The 19,891-nt window shown below is 42.6% G+C and overlaps 1 protein-coding gene across 1 annotated transcript; it reads right to left on the bottom strand.

Moving 5' to 3' along the window:
* Positions 1-75: 75 nt before the first annotated feature.
* ncmap (non-compact myelin associated protein) lies at positions 76-19,330 on the bottom strand. The gene is made up of 4 exons (XM_080871436.1): positions 18,990-19,330; positions 2,267-2,373; positions 1,765-1,849; positions 76-1,206 (listed from the first exon to the last, which is right to left on the bottom strand). The coding sequence occupies exons 2-4, from the start codon at positions 2,358-2,360 to the stop codon at positions 927-929; spliced, it is 459 nt and encodes a 152-aa protein (XP_080727562.1). The 5' UTR covers positions 2,361-2,373; positions 18,990-19,330; the 3' UTR covers positions 76-926.
* Between the last annotated feature and the right edge of the window lie 561 nt (positions 19,331-19,891).

Genomic DNA, 19,891 nt, shown 5'->3' with positions numbered 1-19,891 from the left:
CCGCTTCCAAATATTATTTGTACTACTACTACTATTATTATTCTCTGTGCTAATTACTTCATTGTAATAAACAGACAATCCACTACTACAAATATTAGTTTTTATTTTCACTTCATTTCATTTAGTGAACATCTACAAACAATACAAATACATGGACCAAAGAGAATAAAGTGCAAAATACTTTAATGTCAAATTAAAAATGATTCACATCAGGAAGCAAGGCTGACAAGCGGTTTCACATAGGTCTCTTCATTCTGCGTGGTAACAAAGAAAGAAAGAAAGAAAGAAAGAGAAAGAAAGAAAGAAAGAAAAGGACGTAATGATATTTTTGAGATTTTTGTGAATGTGTGACTGCTCACAAGTACAGAATGATGTAAAGTTAATAGAGCTCAAAATAAATCTGGAACATTAACACATTTTCTCAGTCATAAAGGGTGTCCATTACACAACTACAAAAAGAGTTATCATTTTCCATGCCTTCAATTAGATGAATTCTACGTTTACTCAAAAACCTCTTGAAAACATAAATTTGCATCGCCGGACCAGCATTATCCAGCCATAAGCCCATAGCTGTCCACACTACACATTACTTCATTACTTCATTAGCAGTAATGCAACATCAGCAAAGAGCACAAACAGCAATGACTATTCTCTGAACACTGAGTTTAGCCAAAGTTCTTCAAAAGGAAATTTCCGTATTCAGATCCTTCATTTCCCTTGTGTCTCTTTCCAGTGCTGCTTTGATCATCTTTGAATTGTACACCCAAAAGACCTCATGATATCCTTGTAGTCTCTACCAGTGGCCCAGTTGTTGGAGATTTAACAGTGACAAGGTCACAGATTGAGTTTCCACAGCATTCAGTCAGCACAATATGTAACAACACATCAGTCAGTGCCTGTTTTGAGACTAAACCGCAGTCTTGGTGCTATGTGTTTTCTATTGATGGATTTTCATGTATGGTGACCACGGTGGACCCGCTGTTGGTGCTGAACTGCTCAACTTGATTCCCCTCCGCACTGGTGAGCTCTGCTCTGGGCAGCCGGAAGCTGCTCTCTGAGGCTGGGTTTGAGTTGGTGATGCTCCCTGACACAGAGCTGATTCCCACGGGCGTCAGCGGAAAGTTGCTTTGAACTGTAGATTGGGACATCTTCGGACGAGGTTTTGAACTTCTACTGGTTCCCAGGAGTCTGGATTCACGTGTCCGCCTGAACAAAAAACAAACAAAGACATTGGGAAGACAAATTTATAGATTTTTCTTTTAAATTTGTGATTCCTGTAATAATTCCATAATAATAGCAGTTTTTTACTTGGCTTTTGTCTTTTTACTGTAGTAGCTATATGAATAAAATAAAAATCTCATTTACATTACATATATTAGATTGTCAAAGGGTCATAAGTCCCTCTCATGCGTCTTTATTGAAGTTAAACAATCTAAGAAGGGAATGCCCCTGTGTGGTTCTAGCTACCGGTTGCAAATCAGATATATAGATAGATGTGACCTGTACGTCAGGTTGTGCAACTTTATAGGGAAAAAGTCCCTCGTCAAAATGTCAGGGAACCACAGGCAGAGAATAAATAAGAATCTGATACAGAAGATGGTATTATGGTATCTCTCAAACGGAACGTGATAAAAAAAAAGCAAGATGAAAAGCTGAAGCAGCTCTCTAGTCTTCCACGAAGTGAACAGAAATAGCAACATTGCTTTACAGCTTGAAACATTCGGTATGCAGGAATCGCCTTGTGTCCGAGGAATGTCGTCTCACCTGTTGTACGTCTTCAGGATGATGAGTAAAATGGCAAGAATAATAATAATGCCAATGACAATGACAGCAATCATAGCGCCAGAACCTGAGAGACACAGAAGAAAGGAAAGATGAGCAATGAACTCTCTGACAGTTGGTTTATGAGCTACGCCGTCTTATACACATTCCGCCTTCTTGTGATGGTCCAACTTATTTTGTGTGTCCTCCAGAAATAATGACTTGTGACCTAGCAACCATATCACTAAAAGGTAAACAGACGACGGTAAATATTTTCTACCAAATACTTGTCTGCCAAGCCCATAAGAAATGTGCAGATTAGACTTTATGACGCAGTGGGTTTTTATTTCTGAGGACTGGCTCTTCTGATTATTTCTTATCTAACTCAAAGCACTATCATGGTGTCTACAAAAAAACAAAACCTTGCTGACAAGGATGTGTTTCACTGATGTCTGGTTCAAGACGACGCTGCAGTTTGGAGCTCACACACAGATGATGTTCTTACTTTGAATGAGTATTTGTTCTTTGGACTTGGTGATAGCGGTTGTGTTCGAAGTTACGGTAGTGTTGGTCACTGGTGAGACGGTTGAAGCTTGCATCTTCAGGAATAACCTGCCAAGAACAAAAAGTATCACGTCAGCCACAGACTGAAACAGCACTACATTCATTCGAGAGAAATATTATAAGGTTTAAACCGTTTCTGCAATAGATTTATAACACATCTAGAAAATAAGAGGAATGTAGAAGAACAGATGGGGAATAAAAATAGCAGATGGATCGCTCAGTGGAGGGAAAGTTGGTAATGACTGAATGTTTTATGGCATCCACAAGAATGGCAAACCTCACCAGAACAGTACAATAAAAAGTACGAGTGAATAGCAAGATTTGTGGTACCAGAAGATTCTAGCAATCATAAAGCTTTTCTGTTCAGTTTTATTTATATATATTCACAACAGCCGTCCCCTATTGAAGGCTATGAGTAAGCACCTGGCGAAACTGGGAAAGAAAAACTCCCTTATAACTGGATGAAACCTCTGGCAGAACCAGATCTGGGGGTAAGGGGAAGATAAGAGAGCAAAATACACACCTTTTTTTCCGTTTTTAAAATCTACAGAAGCAGTCAAAGCAGAAAATATGTTGCCAGCCACATAACTCGTCTCTGACGAGATTTCTCACACAAACAAATGATATTAAACTGACTGACAGGATGTGATTGTTGGGTTCTCATGCTTCTGATTGACTGGCTGGTAATGCCAGGCTTTGTCATGTCTGCCAGAGCCTTTGTTGTTTCAGGGATGTATATTCATCAGGCAGTCAGAACAAAGCTGAAAAAACAGAGCACAAATATGACCCAGTACTGCGTTCCTGTATTCCTGCCCTACAGTTCTCATTTTGGGGTACTTAACATTTATTTATTTCATATACCCTGCACCTCCTTTGCATAAACACCTCCTTACGTTATCACATTTTGTAACATTTTGACGTTTTTAAGCACAAGGGGAGCAAATGTGGGCAGCGGTCCGCCATTTCACATTTTAGGAATGTTTACCAACGCAAAAGTGCAAATCATCATCTTCAGTAGATAATATAATTACAAGATTCAGAACATCCAGAGAAACAAGGACAAAAACCAGCAGAGAATGGCCAGGATTGTGGTATCTCAGGTGACACTGCACTAATCCTCTGAGGCCTAAGTCATCATTAGAGATGACTTCAACCAAAATCCCAAACCTCTGCGCCCTCTCCTTCCTTTCCTCCTAACTATATTCTATAAATGATCCTGTTCATTCATATCAACCTTCCCTCCCCCCTTTCCCTTTATCCTCTTTCCACTCCTTTTTAAAAAAGTTCCCTTTTATGTTGTTTTCTTTTTTCTTAAACCCTAAATCCCACCTTTTCATCTCTTCTTCCTCCTTCCACTGGACTAACCTCAGCATTACCCCTTCTTCATTTCCTTCATTTCCTGAAGCCTAACCTTCCCCTCCTCTTCTTGTGTCTTTTCCTCCATTTCCAAAAATCAAATCTTCCCTTACTTCCTATTAATTCCCTTTTACTAAATTTTGTCCTCCTTCGCTCCCTTTTCCTTTCCTATCCTCAGTTATATTAATTAGGGGATAATGATTAATTATCCCATTCCCTGACTTTGACCTTTCCCTTCAATTTTTCAATTTTTCCCGTTAGCTTTTTTAGTATATTCAACTATTTTTTCATCATTCCCTTCTCTCATCAATCAGGGAACAAAGAAAATAATCTTCCCAACTGACACACATCAAAATCCATTTTCAGTATTTCCATAAAAATCAGTCTTTCCCTTCTCCAAAATGTTGGGTTAGGGTTATCTTTAATGACTTAGACCTCACTTAAAATGGACTGAAGTGAGGTGGAAAACTATGTTGTGGTGTGAGGAATCACATCCTTGGCACTAAAGAGAACAAGGACTGTTACAGAAGCCGGATGCTTTCATGGTGATAAGGTGACATTAGTCAACATCTGTGAAGACACCAGTAATGCTAAATGAGATCTACTTTTAAGAGCAACATAACCTGCCAATCAGATAGATGACACTTCTTTTCTTATTTCAGCAGGACAAATCCATTTTTCACATTTTCCGCATACATAAAGCAGCATGGCATTGTGGTAAAAGAGCGCGGCGCTAAGATGAACTGTCTGCAATCTAGACCTGTCAGCTTACATAAACACTTGGCATATAATAAATCAAAATTACCACAATGGAGGCTCTGTACTTATAAGCAGGTAACATTTTAGACAAAGCAAGAATGGGGAAACATTTTACGTTCCAAGCACAGCATTTGCTTTTCTAGTTTCAGCTGTTAAACGTGGTGGTAATCCTGCCCCATTCCTAACGTTTTCAAAACTCAAAGTTCCCGTAGTCAGATTCAAAATAAACATGAATAAATTTTTAACTGAAAAAACACATTCTCTTTTACAACATATAAGTATAATAGTGCTTACTAAAGTCTTCAAGTTACAGTGCTTAACAAACTTATTAGCTCACCACACAATGCCAAATATTGGCTAAAGTAACAGTATTGGTAATTACCAAAATAAATGCTTATGTAATGGTCAAACCCCCACTATGTGCAAACTGTTTTATCAAAATGAAGTTCCTGATGCTAAAATTTAATTCGTTTATTCCTACAAACGAGGTTCTAGAAATGAAAAGGTATAGATTAGCGATCTCTCAGCCATGACTCCTAGAGTCACCCTCAGATATTATTTTACTGCAAGTCGACAATCAGGGCTCCTGTGTGATTTCGTTATTGTACTCAGAACACTGTGATCGCAATCTAATCTACTTTTTTGCAAGCATGTCACGAAGAGATCCTCTGTCAAGTGGGAGGATCCCAGAAACTCCAGGAAACAATCAGATCACAGCTGTAGGTCAGGGCTGTCCCTGTCACTGATCTCTCCCCTGACACTGATAAGGACAGCGATACCATCTCGCAACCAAAGCAAACTTGACACGAACAAACTTTTTAACTTCCATAAAATGGATTTCCATATAGATTTCCATAAAGACATCCTCTAAATATCACTTCTACCTTTGTTTCCACTTGTAGCACGCTGGCGTCATCACTGGACTTCCTCATCCTCTTTTCACGCAGTGCAACGTAAACCAAAGGATACACAGTGAGCTCAGTGAGTCATCCAAGCGTGACTCAATGAGGCGGTGATTAAGTGGAAGATTTAATGTGCCGACATTACGATAGCATTTATTGTTTTATGTAAAGCACTTTGGTATGCCCAAGGCTTTTAAATGTGCTCTATAAATAAAGATTGTTGTTGTTGTTGTGTGTGTGTGTGTGTGTGTGTGTGTGTGTGTGTGTGTGTGTGTGTGTGTGTGTGTGTGTGTGTGTGTGTGTGTGTGTGTGGTTTTGTATCTTATAATGAGTTGACATTTTTTGACCTAATCACTTCCACCACTCATTAACTAATCTTAAAATTACCAGGCTGAAATCACAGAACTATTTCGATTTCTTTAACAGGAGCGTGTTTGCCAGCACAGCGGCACAATCAGAGCAGGTGGCACAAGCGGATAAAAATTTGCATCAGCTATAAAAAGCTGAAAATCTTGGCACACAGAAGATCATCCCACGCAGACATCCTGACACATATCATATCAATTATAGTCACAGTAAAGTATGGAAAATATCACCCCAGCACTGCGTATACACTGGACATGTCATTTCTGATTCATTCTTTTACCTACTTTACAGAGATTATGAGATTTTAGATTATTGTTTCCCCAATGAAGTGTATGGATAAGTGCAGTCTTTTGTGCTCAGTCTTAAACATCATGCTCGAGTTTACATTTCACCTACAAGCCACTGTGCACATCCTGGAAGCATTGCACAAGGTCTTTTTACAGACCATATAGTGTATGCGAAACCTCAAGGACACGAATGCACAGACACTTAAAGTCACAAATACCAAAAATTGGTCAGGGCTTAAACTGTGATTTTATTGTTTTCACTGCAGTAAAATCAGAACTGTAGTCACACTCTGAGAATAGAGTAACGAAACTTGTACTCGATACGTGTGTGTGTACTTTACGTCTTATCCACCGGGCAAATATTGCATAAATGACTCTCCAGGTGTTGACATACTATTAGGCAAAGAGATTAATAATGGCATACATCATGTCAGCTGTTTGCTGTGTTGACAGCTTCTGATAAGTGGCTAACTAATCGTCTGATGTGTAAGGTCAGTTACACCATTGCTTTGGAAACAGTAGGGAATACACTATGGGGATGACGTGGTTATGTAACCAGTTGAGTCATTTTTGTTCCTATAGGCAAAAAGTTCAAATGAATGTGTGTGTTTAAAAAGTACCTTATTGATAGCTATAGTATTTTTCTTTACAGTACTGTATTTTCAATGGTTAGTTTTAAACTATATCTTCCTTTGAAGTATTATTACTGTATTTGTTCATTTATTGGCCCACTGTGTAAAAAGAATAGTGTACATTTTCCAGATGGTGGCAAATAACACAATTACAGTTCTTTTCTTTAAAGTACTTGTGCTGTATTTTTAGCTTCTAATCCTTTATTATGTCTTCATTAGTTCTTTGCCATTAGTTGTTTACAGCAAATTAACAGAACGTGACGGAATAACAGGTCTGGATTCATTTACTGGAAAAAAAAAAAAATTAATATGGTTAACTGGCTTAAATGGGAAGAAGCTAGGTGTACTAATTAAATAAATTTGTTAAAAGTGCCTTTATCATAGCTGAGTCTTTGGTGATTATAGAATAAGTTACCATGAGAGAAAGAACAAGCTCTTTCTTTAAGGTTCAAATGTAGAGCTACGGGTATTTGTTGTGCTACAAAGCTGCCTTGTCTGCAGAGGCAATCAAAAATGTGCTGTCGAAAAAAATGGCTTCACCAGAGCAGCAGGATGTGTACCAGCTTTTATCAAAAAGAGGTGATCGGATTAAGCAAAGATAGATCACATTTATTGTCCCAGGATGGAGATTTAATGTCATCTTTTGTACAGTTGAAACATAATCTGTCCATTTTCGTAACTCCTTATCCAGTCAAAGGCTGTTTTGAGACTGGAGCCCAAAGCAGCTGTCATAGGTTACACCCTGGGACAGCTCCCCAATAGCTGTACTGTAATTTTAAACTAAACGTTTCACTCCTTAACCACCCTCTTTACTTGGCGTTTTCATGGTACAGAGGCATCTCTTTACATAACTGCACATGCTTGTGATTCAGTAGCCAGTGGGTGTGACGCCTCTCACGGAATAGGTGTGTTGACAGACGTAAGTAATACATCACAGGAGCTGCAGTTTAGATTTAGGATGGGTGCTATGTGGCAGAGGTTGGGAGAGCCCTCAGCCAAGGAAAAACACCTAATGTTAACACACCTTGACTAATTCACGTGCAGACATCGTCATCCTATACCCACTCCTTTACTTCGGCTGAACTGCCCAGAAGACAAAACTCGAGTTTGATGGCAAATGAATCATGGCGCCGTTTCCCTGAGTAGAACAAATTGCAAAAGATATGTTATCCTAAGCCATTTACCATGATTGAACGCTTGTGATAAAAGATAATGACCTCATTTAATTGTCCAAGTGTATTTTTATGTGTATAATATCTCTTTTCTGGCTTGATTTTGATTGTAAATCTTAGAGAATATGCTCTCTTCAGGGTTAGTTAAATAACATATAACAGGTGCCAGCAGATGGATTTTTGGCTTGAACCCGGATCGTTTTTTATTTACAGTAAACATTTTAAAGCAACACCGGTCCTTTCATAGCTTGGTCACTGGCTACCACATTCCTGGTGTACAAACCAAACAGTGTAATCAGCTGATCAAGTTAGCCACATATTGGAAATGCCATAAGCCATAAACATACATCCTTTATTGTCAAGATAACAAAGGGGAAATCAGTCAAGCTAATTCAAACACGAGTGGCAGTAAAGGCCGGTGGCTTGGCCAGGATTCTGCAGGATGGAGGAAAAAAAACACTTCAACTTCACAGATTTAAACCCAAGATCCAACCGAATGCATAAAGTTTATGATCTGTTGCACCATTGTCAATATACTTTATATGTTTTTATAAGTGTCAGTTTTCAGCATTTCATTTTTATGATGTAATACTGAAAAGTAAAAATGATGCAGCTGTAACAGAGTTAATAATACATATGAAAAACATGCACTTACCTGTTCTTAATTATCATTTTAAGTGTGAATTTTATCATTTTTTTTTAAATTGTATTTTATTTTGAAAACCCAGAAACCGGATCTCACCCTAACGTTTAGAAGCTGCTAAGGCTTCCGCTCCTCACAGCGCGCGCTTGCACTGTGAGGGAGCTACAATTGCCGGTACCACCAGAAGACACCTGTTGAATGTGTTTTATGTCTTCTGCAGTAAACTGTGAAAAGCCAACCCTTCTGAGCGTCTGTGATTCTTGAAGAGCTGGAAGTGTTACACTGGTGCCGTGACCATTCGGATCTTCAGATCAGCTTGATGCTCATCGCCGTGGCTGCTGTTCTGCTCCCCTGCTGTTCACAAGTTGAATGTGGGTTGTTGTAACCAAGTGAGTTTAGACAAAAGAAAAACCCAAACAAGCGAAACCCCCCCCCCCCCCCCCCCCCCCAAAAAAAAAAAAACAAACAAAAAGGTGAGGGGTGTGACTGAAATAAGACAAGGGTGAAAGTGTCTGTGTTTTGATATACAACGTGTGGTTATACACTCAAATTATTTGGACATTATTATTATAATTTTTTTTTTCTTTCCCTCGTTTTGCTACTGTTATACTGTTATTTTTCTTATTTTTATCTCTGGGTTTGTTTGTTTTTCTCTCCCTAACGGAGTGCACATGCAGTTATTATCTTAAGTGTGTGATTTGACGATGGATAAATTTGTCACTCCAGTACTACCTAAGGGTAGAGGTGCCGGACTAGTTCATGCAGTTGACGCCAGTAATGTCACACAGTTTGGTCCTGTGAGCAGTGACACTGGGCTAGGCCAAAGCCCGAGTTTTATTCCCATCGGTAGGGGTGTGGGTGATATGCCCCAGGTTTCCACTCCAATTAGAGACAGTGATACTGTACACAGTTTTACTGACATGGTTGAGCAAATAGGAGCCCAGATTGGTGAATCCATTGTTACTAAACTGTTGTCAGCTGGCGTTGTGAACCTGATTGGTGACTCTAAGACTCAAACTGAGCAATGTAACAGTACCGCTCGAGATGTACCACATGTAACTGTCCATGTTAAGCCCAATAGGGAGCTTCAAATTTTTAGGGGTGATGGCACAGACAGATGTTCTGTTCAGGACTGGATTGACATGGCAACAACCTACCTGTGGAAGCAAGAGGTCCCCATTCATGGCCAGGCTGACGAAATTATTAGCCACTTAATGGGGAAGGCCAGAGATGTGGTCAGAGTGGCTCTTCGTAGTGACCCAGGTCTTGATGTCAAACAGAAACCTGATCTGGTCTTTGGTGTCCTTCGCCATTACTTCAGTGATTCTTCATCGTGCCTCCCTCTTGCTGACTTTTATGCAACGCTCCCTACCAGGGGTGAAAACCCGGTAGATTATTGGATAAGACTGAACAAGGCTGCTGAACTAGCCATAGAGGGGCTACGCAGACAGGGGCAGACAGCGACCCCTTTAACTCATGAAGTAGCATGTATGTTTGTGAAACATTGTCCTGACCCCGAGTTGTCTTATGTCTTCAAGTGCAAGCCTGTCCATGAGTGGACTGCTCGAGACGTACAACAAAGGATTGATGATTATCAAAGGGAGGTGAGTGCTAATGGTAGAGCCAGCGGCGCTGCACAGTTGAAGGGCTATAATTCTACGATCACCACCGTACACCCGAACGCCTCACCTGCAGCTGCTGTGCCGGAGGGACGCTCCCGAAGCTTCTCGCCCCCATCCTCAGGTTTTCAGGGGTTAGTGGACTCGTTCCCCTCCACCACTGCAACACGAGATCCCCTCGTTGGAAGTCTGAGTTTCTCCCCTTCGACTGCGGTGAGTCAAAATCTTCAACAGTCAGAGGAAAGGCTCATGGGTCAGATGGTGGATATGTTTCAGGCCATGATGGAGAGAATGCAGCACCACAACACTCAGACACCAAGGAGAGGGGCGTTTAATCAGTTCTCGCGAAATAGACGGAGGAGGGAGGATGCCTGCAAAGTCTGCAGTGATCCAAGACATACCACAGTATCACACTGCCTATCTGACAAACTGTGCTTTTCATGCTTTGCTCCTGGCCATGTTCGGTTGTCTTGCCCGGCTAGTACGTCTACCCAGGTCCAGCCGGAGGGAAACTAACCGACCTGTATTCGGTGGGAGGCAGTGCAGGTCTTACAGGAAACTCCCAAACTGCTGATACCTGTGATGCGGAGTCAGTGTATGAGGAGGCAAGACAAAAATGCAAAGATTCTGAAGTTATCTTCCAAAACGTTCACAAAGTCGGCAATAGTGACAGTCTTTTCTACACTCCCGTCACTTTCGGTGGGCTTTTGAAAATGGGTGGTATGCTGGACAGTGGATCCATGGCCTGCAGCATGAATGAAGCAGCCGAGGTGACTCTGCGTGAGTCTGGACTGATATCTGATCAAGATGTTATCAAAGTGGATGTGACCCTTGTTGGGTGTGGAGGACTACGTGTGAAGCCTAAGTATGCCCTCAATGTGGAGATGGAGGTGTATGGCTGCAGAATGATAGTTCCCATCCTGGTGGTTCAAGGGCAGCTTGATGACCTGATACTGGGGACGAACGTCATTAAGCACATATTACACCAGTCTAAACGTTGTGAGCCCTACTGGAACACGGTCTTCAGTAATTGCTCTAAGACCAACCTTGAGACTGAAAACTTTCTGTCTATGCTTTCTGGTTTGACCCCATGGAAAGATTCGGACGTCCCGGACAAAGTGGGCACGGTTAGGTGTAACTCAGCTGTGTCCCTTGAACCGGGTCGCGAATATCTGGTATGGGGAAAACTACCAAAGAACATCAATGTCTCCCCTGGCAGTACAGTGATGACAGAGCCCTCGTCATCCCGCTCAGCACCCAGAGGGATTTTGGTTGCTAGATCGGTTACTCCCTTGTGGGGTGATAGATGGGTCCCATTGAAACTGATCAATATGTCTGAGCAGCCTGTACATCTGCGACGTAACGCCAAACTAGCAGATGTGTACTCCTGTGTGGCGCTCGAGGACTTTGATGCTTCAGCGCTCCAGGAGACAACTCTGGCTAGCAGCCATCAGTCGGCCATGTCGCCACAAGTCACGCCCACCTCCATGACGGAGAAACTCAAACTTGTTGGGCTTGGTGATGTTGACATAGAGTCCTGTGAGACATCGGGACAGTGTAAAGAGAGGATGGCTGACCTGGTTTTGCAGTACGAGGATGTCTTTTCCCGCCATCATCTCGACTGTGGGGAAGCCAAAAACTTTGTGCATCGCATCCGCCTCTCAGATAACAGACCTTTCAGACTTCCCTACAGGCGTGTGCCCCCAAGCCAGTACCAGAAGCTGAGACAAGTGTTGACTGAGATGGAGGAGAGGGATATCATCAGGAAATCGACCAGTGAGTATGCATCACCATTGGTGCTCGTGTGGAAGAAGAATGGCGATCTACGCATTTGCAACGATTTCCGGTGGCTCAACAAGAGAACCCTGAAGGATGCCCATCCTCTTCCACATCAAGCAGATTGTCTGGCTGCTTTGGGGGGAAACAGCCTGTTCAGTACCATGGACTTGACATCTGGCTTCTACAACATGACGCTGCATGAAGATGATAGGAAATATTCTGCCTTCACCACGCCCATGGGTCTATATGAGTATAATCGGCTGCCGCAGGGTCTGTGCAACAGCCCTGCAAGCTTCATGCGCATGATGACCAGCATCTTTGGTGACCAGAATTATTTGAGCCTGTTGTGTTACCTGGACGATCTCCTGGTGTTTGCTCCAGACGAGGACACTGCCTTGCAGCACCTGGAAATGGTGTTTGAGAGGCTGCGCGGGCATAACTTGAAGCTGGCCCCCAGAAAGTGCTTCTTCCTGAGGAAATCCGTGAAGTTCCTCGGTCACATCATCGATCAAAATGGGGTATCAACAGACCCATCCAAAGTCGAAGTTATCGCAAACATGAGGAGCGTGGACCTCATGGACACTGATGGAGTGACTCCTTCCCAACGAAAGGTCAGATCATTTTTGGGGATGATTAATTACTACCAACACTTTGTCCCCATGTACTCTGCTGTTGCCAGACCTCTGTTTGAGCTCCTGAGAGGTGCTGTGAAGAAGGGCAAGGGAACAACTAAGGTGAGGCGGCCATGCAGGAAGTTGAGTGCTTCGGATTGGACATCCAGAGAAGAGGAGGCTTTTGAGAAGCTCAAGAGCTTGATGTTAAATACAGTCGTTTTGGCTCACCCAGACTTCTCTCGCCCCTTCTTGCTTTCGACAGACGCATCACTGGATGGCATTGGAGCAGTGTTGGCTCAAATCCAGGACGGTGGAACCAAGCCCAGACCGATTGCTTTTGCCAGCAAATCCCTGTCTCAGTCTCAAAGAAACTATCCAGCACACAGGTTGGAGTTTCTGGCGTTAAAGTGGTCGGTCTGCGACAAGTTCAGTCATTGGCTCAAAGGTCACAAGTTCACCGTCTGGACTGATAACAACCCCTTGACCCACATTTTAACCAAGCCAAAGCTGGACTGTTGTGAGCAACGCTGGGGGGCTAAACTTGCAAGCTATGACTTTGACATTAAATATGTCCCAGGCCGTCAGAACATTGTGGCAGATGCCCTGAGCCGATTGCCTTTTGTGAAGGATAATGTAAGTGACAGACTGCTGGCTGAGAGATATGCAGACTTCCTTAATGAGGCAAAAGATGTTTCACATGCATCAATCCAGGGGGCGTTTCGGTGGTCCACCGACTGCAAGGTGAATGGTGGATCCGGTGGTGGAGCTTCCATCATGTCCCAAGGCACGCAGAGTCTGCATCCCTTGGTTCTGGCTGAAGATGCTGTCACAGCTGTTTTGCAGTCACATGTCGAGTGGGATGTCGGCCCAAGAGGGAGAGCAATAGAGGCTTTACATCACCTGCCACAGATGGTGTCCCCCGGTCTGGAGGCCTTACCTGCCCATTCAGAGAGAGAACTTAGGGACGCACAGCTGCAGGATGCAGTGCTTTCCCGCGTCGTCTTCTACGTTGAGAGACACAGGAGACCCTCGAGGAGAGAGCGGGTAGGGGACCTAATCCTTGTTAAAAGATACCTGAGCCACTGGGAGAAGCTGGTCCTCAACAACGGCGTGTTGTACAGAGTTTCCAGAGACCAGATATCAGGTAACAGACGACTGCAGTTCGTGGTTCCTGACTCGTTGAAGGCTGAGGTCCTCCGAGGAATCCATGATGATGCCGGTCACCAGGGCCAGTTCAGGAGTTTAGACCTGGCTAGAAAGAGATTTTTCTGGTTGAACCTTGGGCGTGATGTGAGAGACCATGTACGGGGATGCCAGCGCTGTGTAGTCAGTAAAACTATCGAACCGGAGGGACGTGCTCCTTTGGTCAGCGTGTCCTCGTCCAGACCGTTGGAGTTGGTCTGCATCGACTTTTGGTCGGCTGAGGCCTCACACAACAAGTCCGTCGACGTCTTGGTCATCACAGACCACTTCACTGGCTGGGCGCAGGCCTTCCCATGCAAGGACCAGTCAGCCAAACAGGTTGCAAGGCTTCTCTGGGACAGGTACTTCTGTGTGTTCGGGTTTCCGGAAAGGATACACAGCGACCAGGGTGCTAATTTTGAGAGCCAATTGATAAGTGAGCTCCTCAGGGTCTCTGGTGTGAAGAAGACACACACGACACCTTACCACCCGATGGGGAACGGCAGTGTGGAGCGCTTCAACCGGACTCTGGGTGGAATGATTCGTGCCCTACCACCAGACTCGAAAGTGGACTGGCCACGTCGGCTACAGACTCTGACGTTCATGTACAACTGCACCGCACATGAGACAACTGGATTCGCACCCTTTTACCTAATGTTTGGTCGCACGCCCCGGTTGCCTGTTGACATTCTGTTCCGCTCTGTCCTGAGCGATCCTGCTGTTACCTGTTATGACAGGTATGTGGTTTCCCTCAGGGAAGATGTGAAGGAAGCAATGGTCATTGCACGCACCCGAGCTACGCAGGAGAAGCGTCGTCACTCGCAACTCTATAACAGGAGAGTGAAGGGTTCCAGGATTGAGGTTGGTGACAGAGTCCTGGTTGCTAACAAGAAAGAGAGGGGAAAGAAGAAGGTTGCTGATCGGTGGGAGTCAACGGTCTACACCGTGATCGATGTGAACCATGATACTCACACTTTCAAGATCCGTGATTCTGTTTCCGGACGAGAGAGAGTGGTCCACTGGAATCTGCTGTTGGTGGCGAATTTCCTGCCCCTGGAGGATGATGCTGGAACCTCGGATCACGTCTCCTCTACGTGGGATGTAAACACGGCGCCTGAAGATGATGATGGGGCTGCGTCTGGGGAGGGGGATTTGAATGCCCCTGCTGTGAGCTGTGTTGGTGCTCATGGTAACCGCTCACCCAATGCCATGGGTGGGACAGCTGACCTGGAGGTTATCTCTGAACCTCTGGACCCTGGAGAGAGGACAGTTGCATGGGTGTCGCAGTTGACGGAGTCCAGCCGGTCTCAGGGAGATGTTACTGATGTTTCAAGCGTGGATTCAGTCTTGCCAGCCGCATCGGCCTTGTCTGTTGAAGTGAACTTTGACCAAACCGGTTCTAGCATGGCGTCCCAGGAGGTCAATATTGCTACGAGCTGTGGGGAGGGTGTACAAGTATGCTCTACTACACCTGACGTAGTGGTGGATGTAGTTGCTCCTGCCATTGCTGCTCAGTCCCCAATGGTTGACTATAGCCAAACCGGGAATGGTTCCCAGATCAGAACCAGACTTGGGCGACTTGTCAAACCTGTGAATAGACTGATCCAGACAATGTCAAATCAAGTCGTGGTTCGTGACAGGTTTGACGTGAAGTCAGTTTGTAAGTCCTTGATCCCGTCCTTCTCTAACTAAATGTTCTGTTTATATGCCTACCTGAATGATGGGATTTGTACTTGCTGTTATGTACTCTACATTTTTTTTTCTCTTTCTGTTGAGCCATGGTACACACCTTGTAAGGGGTTATTAGTAGGGTGTATTTCGGGCACCCTGCTGCCAGTTGCTGGGTTGGGAGTTTGGCGCTGCTCCCACCCCACTTCATCCTTAGGGATACGTTTAGTTGGTGTTTGTGATTTTTGACCTCTGGTTGGTTGGTGCATACTAGTGTGGGTACCTGGGGCTCAAATTTGATAAAATTCAGTGGGGGTGAGTGTAACAGAGTTAATAATACATATGAAAAACATGCACTTACCTGTTCTTAATTATCATTTTAAGTGTGAATTTTATCATTTTTTTTAAAATTGTATTTTATTTTGAAAACCCAGAAACCGGATCTCACCCTAATGTTTAGAAGCTGCTAAGGCTTCCGCTCCTCACAGCGCGCGCTTGCACTGTGAGGGAGCTACAATTGCCGGTACCACCAGAAGACACCTGTTGAATGTGTTTTATGTCTTCTGCAGTAAACTGTGAAAAGCCAACCCTTCTGAGCGTCTGTGATTCTTGAAGAGCTGGAAGTGTTACACAGCCATTGTTTATTGACTTTTCAGTAATACATTTCTGCCTGCTCAGCTATGATGTAAAATATGTGATAACACTGTTTCTAAAGCAGCCCAAGTATGTTTTCCTTCATCATGTTCCTGCATTGGGACACAATGAACAACATATTTGTCAGTAGTAGCTGTGATATTGCCAATCTATATACTATATTGGCTGAGCTCTAAATACTTAATTCACTTATCCACGTTAACTCGTTTTATGTTTATTGCAAACCCCAGAGCGTGGAAAATCTGTTTTTCCCCCCACAGGGAAACTATATTACAGTTAATATACACAAGCAGGATAATCTTTTAAAAGACATAGGACATAAGTAGCAAGAGACCCTCTCATCTTTTTTTACTCTGGTTTCTTAAAAGTAAAGGAATCTGAAACTAAATCTCAACAGACCACTGATTCTGACGTCAGCATCCGTGTCCTCGTCGGTCAATCTTCTCCGTTCTGTAATAAGAGTTTGTTTGCTGTTCCACAAACTGCAGCTATTCACTAACACTGCAAATTCAATATCCTTTCTTCCACCCTGAGTAAACAAGCCGGTTATTGGTCTGTCCAGAAAGTGGACTCGTTGCAGAACGGGAACAATTTAGTTTCCTTTTTTTTAATATTATTTTTTTATGAGGGAATGAACAGACAAAGCTGTTGACTCGTTCCACCTCTGCAGATGCTCACCCAGACGTTAAAAACAACGCAGTCTCCCGCACGACCCATGTTCACAAGTACATTCAAAGTACAATCTTCAAACGGCTGTCGGAGCCAATATTTGAGCAGTCACTTTGAAGCAAGCTAACAAGACATAGATGGCCCCGATTGTTTCCTTAGAAAAGCGGACATGTGGCCTAAAGTCACAGCAGAGAGCTCGCCTGGATCATCTCTGATGTAAACCTCTCATATCTTTGGTTATTCAGATGTCACACCAAATAGGGATTTTACTGTGACTTTTATTGAGCCCAGTCAGTGAGCACAGAAATTTGCAACAGAGAACAGTTGCTGTTATTCATGTAAAGCTGAAGTGATCGTACCATGAAAGTAAAGGTGTGAATGCCGGAGATAACTGCAGGACACTTGTTAAGTCATTGGACAGACCCCAAAGACGATAAAAATGTAGATCCATGTGTGGATAAATTTGAAAGCCAAATTCCAAACAAGCTCAGATAATTTGGTATTTGTAGTGAGAATCACACTAAACTGGTTTCAGATGGAGGCAATAAATCCTTCAGCAATGAGTCTACGATAAGTTTGCACAACAGCTCCTTAGCGTGAAGAGTATTCTACACAGCCATGAAAAGCATGACAAATGAAGTGTGTGAGGGGATTAACAAGCCATTTCTCAAGTGTGAACTTAAAAAAAAAAGCATTTAAGCCCAATGAAAATATGGAACGCCAGGACTGCCATAATGAATTAATTAAATACACCATTAAATAATTAATTAAATGTGGCAATAATTAATTAAAATTGGAATTAATTAATTAAATAAATAGTTATGACACATGTAATTAATTAATTATTGACACATTTAATTAATTATTTATGTATTTCACATTTTAATTAATTATTGACACATTTAATTAATTAATTATTGACACATTTAATTAATTATTTATGTATTTCACATTTTAATTAATTATTGACACATTTCATTAATTATTGCCACATTTAATTAATTATTTAATGGTGTATTTAATTAATTCATTATGGCAGTCCTGGCGTTCCATAATGAAATACCCAAATATGGATTGTAAGTTGCACAGACTGAATGCTGAACTCAGTGTCTCTTTTTTTTTTGTTTTTGCTTGTTTACAAATGTGAAAGCTGCAAAAAATAGCCAATCACTTGAAGGAGTGTTAAAGCATCATTCACACATTCTCTGGGAGTATTTACACTAATTAGGAACACATTTTCTAATTAAAATCTGTCAGTCAGAATTATTATCAGGAGACAAACCTACACAAACTGTCTGAGATGAAGTGCTGATTACTCATTCAAGATTCCTCAGAAATATTACGATCTAATAATAGGATGAATAATTTTCCTAAATGACTAAGATGCTGCTGCTCAGAATAGAGTTTAGCGTTGTATAACACACTTTTCCTTCTAACTGGATACACGACATAGAATTAATCCATCATTGCCATGATGAAAATCCCATCGTTTCTAATTGGTCTCTAATAGATTTCTATATAAGTTCATTTTCTGTCACAGTGTTGCTTTGCTGGTAAGTGCGGTGTGACTTGCTAATGCTGTATTAACAAAGCACATTATAAGACAATGCTCATCAAAGTTAAATGTGACAACACAAGAAAGTCCATACAATTGAAGTTAGCCTACTGAGCCACAGAGTTCATTTGTGAATACGTCATTTTAATTTCATTTTAACCTCTTTTATACTTCAATCATAGGATCACAATCTTCTAATTAAACAAAGAAAATCACAGAAGGCAAAATAAAATCAAACCACATCACATTGAATAACTTGAATAACAGGAAACATTGTTTCAACGTGATTAAAACTTGAATATCTGTTTTAGCTGGGTAGATTTACACAGGCATTAAACACTTAGAAGAAGCTTAATGTGTGAAGATGACAAATCTTAAATCAATAAACCGTCATCATGTGAATCGGTACAGCAGGACTACACAACGTGCGATCACATTTGCCTGCAATTATAGTGCCAGCTGATGGGAAGATAAGGGCAGCTGCTCCATCAAACAGTCACTTATCAATAGGTGATATGCAGCCTGATACTAATGAGAGGTCAAAATGACTCTTTTTTTAAATTCCAATTCAAACTTGTCCACTTCTTTAGCACTAAAAGCAGATTTCTATACATGAGAGATCTTTGGTATGTGAGCTGTTTTTTTGTCCCCTCACCTGAGAATCACCTATGTTCTCGTTATGTCTGAGAGAACCCCCGCTCCAGAACAGGAAACAGTCAACAGGAAAGGGAGTTCTTACTCTTTGAGTTTACATCAAAACAAAAAAAATTATCTGCCAAGAAAACCGCAGCGGTTAGTGTGACCTACCCGATCACCTTCTCTTTGATTTCAGCCCAAGCCTTCTCCGGATGGGAGCCTGAGCAGTGCAAGAGCCCCCTCCCTCAGCTGACTGAGGGGGGCATAGTCCAGAATCGCAGCAGGCCTGGGGAGGGAGACACCAGGGAGTCGAAGAGCCGGGTGAGCAACTCCAGGAGGGGAGAATAAATCCCAAATGCAGCTAAAGTGGTGGCGGCACAGGTACAAGCATACAGGTCAGATGTACTGAGAGAGCGTGAGAGTTCAGAAACAATCACGGATATCTGTGAGTGTGTGTGAGAGAGAGAGAGTGTGTGTGTGTGTGGTTTCTCTGTGAATCACAGTGTTTATGTGAAGAAGGGGAGGAGAGTGTGGAGGAGGAGGAGGCTCCACGTTGCTTCTCGCTGAAAGTAATAATGTCAGGCAACTGGTTTTTCAGGTCCCTCCGCCCGTCCCTTAGGCGTGCTGGAGCTGCTGATCAAAAAGCAAGAATCCTCTCCAAAGCTGCCAGCTCTCCCCATGACCACCGCTTCTCAAAATCAGTCTCCAGTGGGCGTCTCGGGACACTTTGTCCACATAGCCAGCATATAGTGGACACATTTCTATTCCTCCAGTTAAGATTTATGTCTTAACTGGTAGGTCATTTGAAACTGTCACTTCCTCTCCTTTACAGAACAAATGGCCCTACTCGTGTGTACTCGTGTGAGTATTGGCAAAGTTTGTCGTTTCAGTTTTATCAGATACGCATTCATCTCTGGTCAAACACATTTCATGTATGTAGTTAAAAATTGACAATGTGCCTGTTCAAAGGGTATTGGGTGTGTGTGTACCAGCCTTCTATTGTTGGACTGTAAGATCCATTCAAACAGCTGGAAACAAGGGAAACATTTGTACAAGCAATAATTTAACAGCTT

Source organism: Rhamphochromis sp. 'chilingali' (assembly GCF_963969265.1).
Source record: "Rhamphochromis sp. 'chilingali' genome assembly, chromosome: 21".
Taxonomy (NCBI): domain Eukaryota; kingdom Metazoa; phylum Chordata; class Actinopteri; order Cichliformes; family Cichlidae; genus Rhamphochromis; species Rhamphochromis sp. 'chilingali'.
Note: the sequence above shows the minus strand (reverse complement) of the source record. Positions and strands in the feature narration are given on the sequence as shown.